The following is an 11,615-nucleotide window of genomic DNA, read 5'->3' as shown; positions in this document are numbered from 1 at the left end:
AAACGCTTTGTTTTTCCACCTCGGTAGCCACTACAAACTCTCTACTTTCTGACATTGTTTAAGCTAGACTTGAAATTTCATTTACTTTTGGGTTTGTATTTTAAAACAAGCTCTCTCTGTGTAACGCGGGCTCTCCTCCACTTTGCAGTTTGCCGACCTCTGCCTCTTGAGTACTGACTGAGGTTCCAGCATGCTCCACCATGCCCACCTACACATGTGTATTTAATGGCCCCACATTGATGCCGTTCCTCAGTTTGGTGGTTTGAATGAAAACAGTCCCTATAAGCGCATAGGGAATGGCTCTATTTGTAAGGATTAGGAGGTGTGGTGGATAAAGTGGGGGAGGGTGGATGTTGGGCCTCATGAGGCCAGGGTTAGAGGCTCAGTGGAACTTCCTGAGCCTAACTTGAGTTTGGTGACCTGTCTTTGGCCATAATTTCTGCATATGAGCGACTCAGAACAGCCTGACCTAAGACCGCCTCTGCCCAGCCACCATTAACGTGGTGAAACATTACTGACCCTTATTCCCCTCTCCTCCTCACCCTGTCCCAAGACTCCCACCTCCGTCACAACCCCGTGCCTGATAAAATAAAACGAGATCCTGCTTCGACAGACTCCTGACTCAGTGTGTTTTTCTCCGGTGCCGGGGAAAGTCTGGATCATTGATAGTCACTCCACCATCCTGCTCAGCCCCAGGGAGAGACCAGCGGGACCAGCTCTGCCACTGCCCTATCCCGACAGACTGGTGCCCCCTGTGAGGACGAGTTAATCAGTCCATGGGTGAGTGTGCCCTCATAAGAAATGGGGCAGTCTTCTTCTAGGCAGAATTCTGCCTTGGAATCCCTATGGGTCCTACTTAAAAGCAGGGGCCTTGATCTATCTGATAGCCAAGCCCTCCAGACATAGACATATCTCCTTAGGGTTGCTCCATGGCTTCCTCCGGCAACCTCTCTGACTGGAATACCTGGAACAAGGTAGAAATCCTGCTCCATAGAGCTCAGGTAGAGAAAAAGGAAATTCCCCCTCTGGGAGCCATTCCAACTGTCACTGCCTTAAAGGGCTGCTTTCCACCAAGGTCCTCCAAAGAGAAAAAACAGGCCACGACCTTTGAAGAGAGTCATGGAGAAGGGAAACAGACTTGGGAAAAGAAGGACGTACAGGCACAATCTGAGCCTAACCTGAAACTCCCCAACCAGCCTAGTCAGCATAGTTCACAGGTGCAATCCGAGCCTAGCCCAAAATTCCTGAGCCTCCCTTGTCAGCATAGTTTGCTATACCCACCCCTTGATCCCTTTGATAGCACCCCTTGGCTCTCAAAGGGCCCTCTTCGGGATCCCCTACTAACCCTTTCCATACCCCTTCTGCACCTCCACCCTATTGTGTCCGGGGCACATCCGGAAGGGAAGTGGACAGTCTCTTTCCTGTAAATGTTAACCCCATGGGTAACTGGCCTAACTGCTGGTACCCCCTGGGAGGCTCAGGACCCTAAAGAATTAAAGAAAGCTGTTTTTGAGGATGGACCCAACTCACCATGGGTTGAAACCATCCTCCAGGGGCTGGCCCATTAAACATGTACCGCAGGCGACTGGAGAGACCGTGTGAGAGCTATACTCCCGGGTTCACAATTCCTAAAATGGCATGCCTTCTTCAGGGAGGAGTTCGGGTTCAGGCTGAAAGAAACCAGGCCGCTAACCCCCCAAATCCCCTCACCAACAGGATGCTTTCCGGCACTTCTGACCAGTTTTTCACAGGCCTTCAGCAGGCCAACATTCCTGCTCCCATCAGGATCAGGCGTTGGGACTGGCTGCTTGAAATAAAGTGGAAGAGGGTCCCACTGAATCACGATCTTGCGGATCACCCTAAAGTCTAGTGAGGATGTAACCTCTTTTATAGACAGAGTGTCAGAGAGCCTCAAAAGAAAATTTCTTCCTGGTGAGCTTCTCGTGACAAGTTTGTTAGAACATTAGTCTGGGATGGGATGAACGCTGATCATAAATTGGCCTGCTCTGGGCTGAAAGATCATTCCATGGGATGATGGGCCATTGCCTCAAAGGATGTAGGCTCCACCACCTACCAAATGAGGGCTATGGCATCTGCTATGCAGGCTACCCATAAGGAGGAAATGACCACTTTGGTCAACGCTCTTCAGCAGGTTTTAGTAGGGGGAAGGTTGACCTGCTTTGGATGTGGTGGAGATGGCCATTTCAAGAGAGAGCTCCCTAATAAAACCAAGGGCTCCTTGTCGGCCTCCCCAAGAGATGGTACACCCCGCACTCTGTGTCCTTGCTGAAGAAAAAAAAAAAAAGGATTTTACTGGGCCAGGGGCTGTAAATCTAAGTTCATTCTTCAGGTGGAGCCTTTAAACTCTCCCAGGGGCCATGCCATTCCCAGCCCCATTAAATAAGAGGAAAAGGGTGGTCAAAGTACACTGGACAGTGCCTCTGATAACGGGACGGAGACCAAACATGACCCTAACAATTGGAGATAGGACCTTTAGGTTCCTTATAGACACTGGGACCAGTCACATGGTCATCAGAAAAGACGACCGCCCCCCCCCACTTGGCAGCTAGTCCCAGAGCGTCCCTACTTGGTGTGGGAAGGCAATCTACATCATGGCAGATAAAGCTGGACTGATCCCCATGGTAATCGCTGGGAGGTACGCTCCCTAGTGGTCTCTGGACTGACTGCCAACCTCCTTGGTCAGGATATCCTCAGGGAGGCTGAGGCCTATATCACTACTGACCATAAGGCCTTTCATCAAGACTTGCTTGATACTGAGGAATATGAGCAACAATTTGAAGTGGGAGGGGCCGCCCATCCCAATTATCAGGATGAGCCATATTTTGAAAAACTCAGGCAAGACTTTTCCTGGGTTCACCCCCAATCCTAAGTGCCACTACTTGCTCTCCAGTGCCAAAGATCCAATTGGCCCCTGGGAACCCCGTATGAGTTGAGCAGTGGCCTCTACCTTCTTTTAAGTTACAACAACTTGATGCCTTGGTTAAACAACTGTTATTGGGGCACGTCTGGCCATCTGTGAGCCCTTGGAATTCCCCTGTTTGTGTCATAAGGAAATCTAATGGCTCCTGGAAACTCTTACATGACTTAAGAAAAATCAATGAGAGGATGATCATTGAGGGACTCCCCTGGATACCTGCCATTCCCAACACTTATTACGTGATAGTTGTTGATATTAAAGATTGCTTCTTCTCCATCCCATTACATCCAGATGTCATGACGAAGTTTGCATTCTCACTGCCCTCAACTAACTTCCGGGGCCCAGATCAGACCTTAGGGGATGGCTTGCAGCCCACCCTTATGTCAGTATTATATGTCACACATCTTTTCCTACTCAATGGAATGTCCCGATATTTTATTCTCTATTTATATGGATGACATTATTTTGGGAAGCTCCACTTCATCAGGCCTTCGTGACCTCATAGGGAATTGTCTTACCATTCTAAAGAATAATAACTTCAAGGTGGCTCCAGATAAAATTCAGTCTATCACTTCCTTTAAAATTTTAGACTCCATCTTGTCCCTCAATTCGGTTTCTCCAGCCAAATCCCAATTACATATTCAGGATTCCTATACCCTACCTCATTTCCAAAAGGTATAGAAGAAATAAATTGGATGAGACCATGCATATATGTTTCCATGGAACAGTTGGCTCCATTGTGTGAACTCCTAAAGGGCCTCAATTTTTCCTCCCAAGTCACTTTATCCTCTCGCCATTGACAGATCTTATGCCAGGTCCAACAAGCCATTGACTCAGTGGCCCTAAAGAGGTTTGATCCTGACCTGCCTGTCTGCCTATATACCTTTTCTGGGGAAACAGTGTACCACACTATTAGCACAGGAGGGGGAGCTCATTCATTGGGTTCACCTCTAGGTGGGCAGAGTTCCCATGGTCTACTCCATGGCCAATCAGATAGCGGATTGCATCATTAAAGGCAGGGATGATTCTGTCCGAACATTTGGCACAGAACCTCATTCCCTTATTGTTCCATTTAAAATCACTGATTTCACCTGGCATCAGAGAAATAGTAGTAGAATTGCCATAGCCCTTGATGGATTTCTAGGAAAAACTGACTGGCATTATGGCCCTCGCAAATGGATGAGCTCCTTTTCTGGACTGGAGTGGAAGCCCCTTAGCTTTTTCTGTCTCAACCCAACCTTGATTTTCTGACAGTGTTTATTGATGGGGGGCACCTGGTAGCCTTCTTAGTCTTATTCCCACCTCTCCTGTGGGGAGAGGTGTCAATACTTATAAAGTCAATCTCCCATGAGGTGGAGGGATCCTCACAGTTTAAAAAATTATTTGCCATCATTATGGAATTGGATTCCATACCAGAAGCATTTAATCTATGTTCTGATAGCTTTTACATTGTTAATCTTTTACCCACCCTGGTTGAGGCCCATATTAAATTATACACCAACCCTATATCTCTTCTTATGATTCAAGCTTGCCTTTTACTTAAACAAAGAATCAATCTCATCTTAGAGGCCACCAAAACTCATCTTCAGGGGAAATCAACTTCCTGACCACCTGGCTGACATGCCTCAATGCAATACTGTTATGAAAGCTACACACTTGCACCTTTCGACCCACGTTAACTGGAGGAGCCTGAAGCACAGGTTCCCACAGGTACCAATTAAAGACCTCAAAAGGATAGTTCAGACTTGTAAGTTCTGCCAGCCTTTCCTCCAGATTCCTCATCCAACAAATGGGTATGTATAGAAAAACCAAAAATCATACCCCAGGTGGATGGCAAACCAGGACCTTGCCCTTGCGCTGTCTTTTATCAGACTATCAATCCAGCCTGTTACTCCACTGTAGAGCAATATACACATAGTTCCACAGGACAAATCTATTGGGCTGCCACAAGAAATGGTTTGACATCCATAGGAAGAAATGAAGCTATAAGGGGAGACCCAGGACCCCAATTTTCTACCTGTATGGGAGCACAGTCTGCTAGGAGCTCATCACCTCCATTGGCTACTCTGATCACAGGGGTGTCCAGGACAAGATTAGAGAACAGAAAGTCCAACATAAGATAGAGCAGCTCATCTTGGCCCAATACCCAGAGCTAAATTACCATCCCATTGCCCTTCCTGAGAACCAGGGTGATCTTGATCTCGATCCAAACACAGAATCTCTTCCCCACATGGCTTTTTCTATGCTTAACCAGACAACCCCTTTCTTTCAGAGAACTGTTGGCTCTGCCTCCAGTCAAGACCCCTTTGGCCACTGCCTTTAGCTTTAGATACTACCTTTACTACACTAAAAATTGCTGGCCATGTTTCCCATTTCATGCCTCCTCTAAAGATGAGGGATTTCCCTCAGTATGCTTGAATGCCATTAATGAATAAAGAAACTGCCTTGGCTTGTTAATAAGGCAGAATTTAGGTAGTTGGGGAAAACTGGACTGAATGCTGAGAGAAAGAAGGGCAGAGTTAAGAGATGCCATGGATCTGCCACTGGAGATAGATGTGCTGAAACTGTGCCAGTAAGCCACTGCCACTTGGCAATACACAGATGAATAGAAATTGGTTAAATTAAGATGTAAGAGTTAACCAATAAGATGCTAGAGCTAATGTGCCAAACAGCGATTTAATTAATAGTTTCTGTGTGATTATTTCAGGTGTAAGCTAGCCGGGCAGCCAGGAAGAACAAGCGGCCCCCTCCCTCCGACACTCTAATTCCTGTTTCTGGGCTCCTCCTTCTCCAATAGTTCTGGCACACATGTGGGCTATGTTTATCCCTCTTTCTGTGATCTAAACATGACAGCATCCAATACTCAACAATGCCCTCCTGCTGGAACAGCCCTCATTTGTAGGGATGATGGCCTATGATTTCCTGCCTGACAATTGTACAGGCCTTTGTGCTCCTGCCATGTTAATCCCTGATGTAGATATCATCCCTAGGGATGAGGCAGTCTCTGTGCCCTCCTTCGCTACATAGGCAGAAGGTCTAAAAGGGCCATACAAATGATTTCCCTCCTTGTTGGGCTGGGGGTGACTGCAGGTATGGCTACAGGGGCTACAGGGATAGGCCTGTCCTCCCATCTTTTTAGAAAGCTATTCTTTCAGATAATTGGTGATGGGAAGGCCATCTCCAGTACCATCCTTGACTTGCAACACCAGTTAGACTCCCTAGCCGAAGTGGTCTTCCAAAACAGAAGAGGGCTAGACCTACTAACTGCAGAAAGGGAGGCATCTGCTTGTTCTTTCAGGACAAGTGCTGCTTTTATGCCAGCAAGTAGGGGATCATGCAAGATAAGATCAAAAAATTCCAGGAAGACCTGGAAAGGAGACTTCAAGATAATCCGCTGTAGACGGTCCTTCACGGATCCCTACTTTACCTCCTTCCCCTACTCGGACCTTTTCTTCTCCTTATTCTCCTCCTTACTGCTGGGCCTTGTGTGTTCAATAAGATCACACAATTTATTCGCCAAAGATTGGAGACAATTAAATTACACCAGGTTGAGGTACACTATCATAAGCTGACCACTCAGGAGTCTGGCCCCTCATATGACTAGTTATTCTCCTATGAGCGCCCCTTCCCTGTCCTCCACTTGTCCAGTGATGAGAGTAAGATCTCAGACAGGCTGGGATGACCTAAGACAGGTCATGGAATAGAATTCTTCATAGATGAGATACATGGTACTCAATAACAGGTAAAATCTCCATGTGGGAGACAACCTAAGACAGGGGTCATGTCTTCCATCATGTTGGGCCTCATGAGGCTCAGGCATGAGGCCCAGTGTAACTTCCTGAGCCTAACTCGAGTTTGGTGACCTGTCTTTAGCCATAACTTCTGCATATAAGTGACTCAGCATAGCCCTACCTAAGACCGCCTCCGCCCATCCACCACTAACATGGTAAAATATTATTGGCCCTTATTCCCCTCTCCTCCTCACCCCATCTCAAGACTCCCACTTCCATCACAACCCCCTTCCTGATACAATAAAACGAGATCCTGTTTCGACAGACTCCTGACTCAGTGTGTTTCTCTCCAGTGGCCAGAGGAGGTCTGGGTTGTCAGCAGACACTCATCATCCTCCTGCTCAGTCCCAGGAGAGACCAGCATGACCAGTTCTGCCACTGCCCTATCTGCCAGAGGTCTCTGCAGGTTGAAGTTTCTAAAAGCTCATTCCAAGCTCAGAATTCCTCCCTTCCTGCTGCCTGTGGATCTAGATATAGAACTCTCAGCCCCTTGTCCAGCACCATGTCTGTGTGAATGCTGTGATGCTTCCTACCATGCTAATAAAAGACTAAACCTCTAAAACTGTAAGCCAGTCCCAATTAAATGGTCATGATGTCTCTTCACAGCAATAGAACATTGACTAAAATATCAAAACACTTGATTAGATTCATTGGCAAGTACTTCACAGGTTTTTTTTCTATCTTATGAATCAGGCTGGGAGTTTTCCATCATTTACTCAACATTTGAGCACCCACTCTACATTAGTTCCACATAGGTACAGTAATGGATCTGATTCAAGGGTCTTTTATCATTAAATTCACATTCTCTTGACAAGATATCTACAATATGATACTAAAAGATGGGTTCTAATAGCCTGCAGTGCTATGAATTAATTAAAGGATTGAGTTTGTAATATTATTGCTAGTGAGTAATCTTTTTGCAAGGGATAGCTCACTAACCACTTTGAATAATTCTTTCCTACTAAATTCACAACTTATTCATAAGTATTTTTCTACAATGTGTTATAAATTATCAGATGCCGTCTATGTATCCCTTTACCAATATTTATTACTGAGATAGAACTGAAACCACTTCATTTCAATCTCAGTGAACATAAATTCAGTAACAGCAGCAGTCTTGAGAAAACCACACACACACACACACACACACACACACACACACACACACACACACGAGGTTTGGATAAATGTGGAGGTGGGGCAATGATTCCTTCATCCCCTCTCAGCTGGGGTCTTCTTTGTTACTTGAAACTGACCCCCAAGACTTTTCTACCCCTGCTGTGAAAAGTCCCATAGGAAAATATCAACCCTGTTCTAGAATCTGAGGGTAGAAATACCCTACCTACAGTTTTTGCTCTGTTAAACTGCTGGCTAGCTTGACTTCCTGGGTAACTGCCAACCAAGGTATGATTTTCTGTGTTCTTTGCCTTTAAAAGCTTCCTGTAAAATGCATTCAAGTCTGAGCCTTGAAACCGCGCTTCTCTGCAGGCAGTTGTTGGCTGGCTTAATACTAACTCTAAATTTGGACATTGGTCATGCTGGGTGGTCTCCAAGTCTTTACCTTGCAACATTGTGTGTGTGTGTTTATGTATTATGCATATGTGTATATATGTACATATGCATATATATATATATCAAAAGTTTGAACTATGAACCTCACACACACTAGGTACTTAACACATGCTAGTACTTAACTCTCCTAAAGGAACTACATCACCATATTCTGGGAATCCTTTCTAAAACCGCACTCGTCTACACAAACAGAAGAGGGCAGTCTTGAACCAAGAAAAACAAAGTAACAGAACCTGTCCCTTTCATAACATGTCAATCACTTCTAGTCTGAATATATTCCACAGTTTAGCACACACAGGCAACTGTACCTTTAAAATCTATTTTAAAAATCAAAAATAAAATAAATTCTAAATCTAGACGTTAAAAACCCTGAGAATATGAACCTGGAAAAATCTGACAGAGAATAATGAAGTCTGAAACAAGTCCTGAAAATTGGTAGGTGGGAAGCAGCAAAATCAGCGTTTCTGGACTCAGGAACCCCGCCCAGCAAGCTGACCTCCAGAGGAAAGCCTGAAGCCCAGAATGTCTGAGTAACATCTGACAAGAAATAAGGATGCTTAGGATGCCCCTAAACATGATTTGGAACATATGTGAATAACAAAAATAACAATAAAAAGAAAGCTATGAAACTATGGTTGTCTTAAACTAAGAAATTAAATTATGGAAATAACTAATTCTTCCCAGAAATGAGATTAAATAAGTTGCCTACAGGGTGCAGTACCATAAGGGACATAGAGAAGAGGTAGAAAGATATAGAACAGAAACAGAATATGGAGTTAAAAAGTCAGATAGAACAAAAATAGAGAAAACAAAGAAGCATTTAAAATGCGAAATTGTAGTCTCTAAAAAACAAAACTAAAATCTTTGGGCAGAAATTTTATTTAAACCTGTGATCCAAGAAAGTATTTCAAAAATAAAATAAATCTTGAACCTATACATTGAAATTGCCTAGAAGTATGTACTGGGAAAACTGACAGTACATGATGAAAACTAAGATAAATCCAGTAAGTTTGTTCTTTAATATTTCCAAAGAAAGGAAGAAAGGGAAGGATTGGGTGAGGGGGGGTTTAAAAGAGTCATCCATTATAAAGTATAGAAAAGTGACTTTAGAATTCTCGAAAGCAAATGTAAATCAATGGAATGCATGAATATTATACTGTGTGTGTGTGCACGCGCGCGTGCGCGCGCACGTTGGGGTTACAGATATATGCACCAGGCCCTCTTTATTGGGTACTGGGGATCAAGTCCAGCACTCTTGCCTACTACGCAAACCCTCTACCAACTGAACCACATCCCCAGCCCCTCAGAGGAACAACAGAGTTTAAAAATCCCTACACCAAGCATTCTACACCCCAACAAATATTCTTTAAAGAAGCCCTTAAGAGGAGCCCTGAACTGTCAGCGATTTAGAGAACGTACTTTTGGACAAGAACTTATCAGATTAACTTGAAACTTCAACAAGATTGCAGAAACTTCAACAAGAGTGGCAGCGGGAGCACCATGTGCTACAGTTGCACAGTTAGCCTATGACAATGGAGCTTATCTGTCTCTTCAGCGTGCACACACAGTACGTGGGCCTTCTCCAGGAGCGATTCCTCACCGACCATTTTCTCCACAACCATCCCTGCTCTTTGCCTTTATCCTCTCGGTCCTGTTTCCCTGGAGAAACCTGAGCACTTTCTGTCTCCTGCGCATAGTTTGCGGCCAGATCCTTGTCACTGTAACACAGCTTGTCTTTCACCCGACCAACACAGCTCAGTCACTCCTTAAGCCAGTCCCGTGTGGATGTACCGGCCACTTATGTCTGTGTGGATACTCCGTGTGCATCCTTCTTTGTTTGTCAGTATTCTTTTTCTAATAATTCTGGAAGTTATCTCAGTTCTTCGGAGGTTACTCATAGTTCAAAACAAATCTTGTACTTCATTTTCTATTAATTTCTAGAGTTAAATTATTCTCTCATTGCCTCTCAATATAGAGCAATAACCCCAAAGGTTTTCCCTCTGCTCTCTCTCGTTTCCTTAGCATCATTAGTGCTGCCCCACACCACCTCTCACGTCCAGATCACATAACTGTAACTGTTTTTATTTTCTTGCAATCGCTAATTTTACCTTAATTTAAAGCTACAGTTTCTCCTTTTGTAATTGCTACTCATATTTCTTCTTTTTCATAACTTCTGTATTTTTACGCTAAAACTTCTAAATTCTTTTTTTTTTTTTTTTTGAAGGTTAGGGTTAGCAAATCGTTAACTCGGAGGCCTTTTTTGGTGCCTTCGACCTTAAATAACAGTCTATATGACAAACGTATTAGTTTGTTTTGTTTTGTTTTTTATTTTGTTTGACGCGTTTGGTTGTTTTGCCTCTACTTTTATCGTAAATTATTTACACGTAGTTCCTGCAGAGGCCAGAAGAGGGCACTGGAGTCTCTGGCCTGGAGTTACTAACAACCCTGAGCTTCCCTGGGGGTTCTAGGACCAGACCTGTCTTCTGGAAGAGCACTCCTATGCGCTCTGCCTTCTCTTCAGCCCCAACATGAACTCGGTAATACTATTCTACAAGACCAAAGGACCAAAGAAAATCCTGATTTTCATTCTCTCTTATGAATTATTTCTCTTAACTCTAAGTGCATTTAGAATGCTTTTTCTTTTTCTTTGATCTGTGTGATTTTGCCACAGTATGGAATCGTGGGTTCCTGACTGGACAGTTCTAGGCAAATGTTCCTACCACTAATCTCAGCCCCTGGTCCTGCAGATATATTTTTCATGCTTGCCCTCAATTTCTTCTTCCCTTATTCTTGAAATGCTCGGTGATGGAGGGTTACATTTCTTAAACCAGCGTGCACGTGACTCTTAGCATTGTTTTTGAGACAGGATTTCACTGTGTAGCTCAGACTAGCCTCAAACTTACAGTGATCCTCCTGTCTCGGCCTTCTAAATGCTGGGATTGCAGACATGAGCCATAAAGCCTGGCTATCGTTTCTGATTTCTTTCCATTTTTATTATTTAGTTTCTGCATTGTTTTTTTTTAAACAATACAAATGTTTTATTTAATAGTCGCAGGTCATCATGGGCCAAGTGGTGGGTACTCAGGACCCAGCAGGAAGGTCAGTCAGTGCAACCTCCGAGCCTCTCTTTCTGACTCCAATAGGGTGAGCACATCTCCCTCTCGAACAGGACCTTTGACGTTTCGGATGATGGAGCGGCTGGTGTCATTCATAAATTCCACACGGACCTGCGTGCACTGTCCCTGCAAACGGGTCCTGCCCAGCACTTTGGTTACCCTAGGGAGCTTGATGGGCTGCATGCGACTCGTGTCCAT

At 44.5% G+C, this 11,615-nt stretch overlaps 1 protein-coding gene across 1 annotated transcript; it reads right to left on the bottom strand.

Moving 5' to 3' along the window:
- Positions 1-11,370: 11,370 nt before the first annotated feature.
- LOC126487129 (40S ribosomal protein S28-like) lies at positions 11,371-11,615 on the bottom strand. Its single transcript, XM_050119793.1, has one exon. It carries the CDS (start codon positions 11,613-11,615, stop codon positions 11,406-11,408), a length of 210 nt encoding a protein of 69 aa, XP_049975750.1. The 3' UTR covers positions 11,371-11,405.

This window comes from Alexandromys fortis, unplaced genomic scaffold (assembly GCF_014885135.2).
Source record: "Alexandromys fortis isolate MF-2015 unplaced genomic scaffold, M_Fortis_MF-2015_v1.1 scaffold_96, whole genome shotgun sequence".
NCBI lineage: Eukaryota > Metazoa > Chordata > Mammalia > Rodentia > Cricetidae > Alexandromys > Alexandromys fortis.
The sequence above is the reverse complement of the archived record's forward strand: the minus strand, read 5'-3'. Positions and strand labels throughout refer to the sequence as shown.

What these genes read in the sequence shown, in the direction of transcription:
- LOC126487129 (XM_050119793.1), bottom strand. Translation starts at nt 11,615, where the DNA reads ATGGACACGAGTCGCATGCAGCCCATCAAGCTCCCTAGGGTAACCAAA.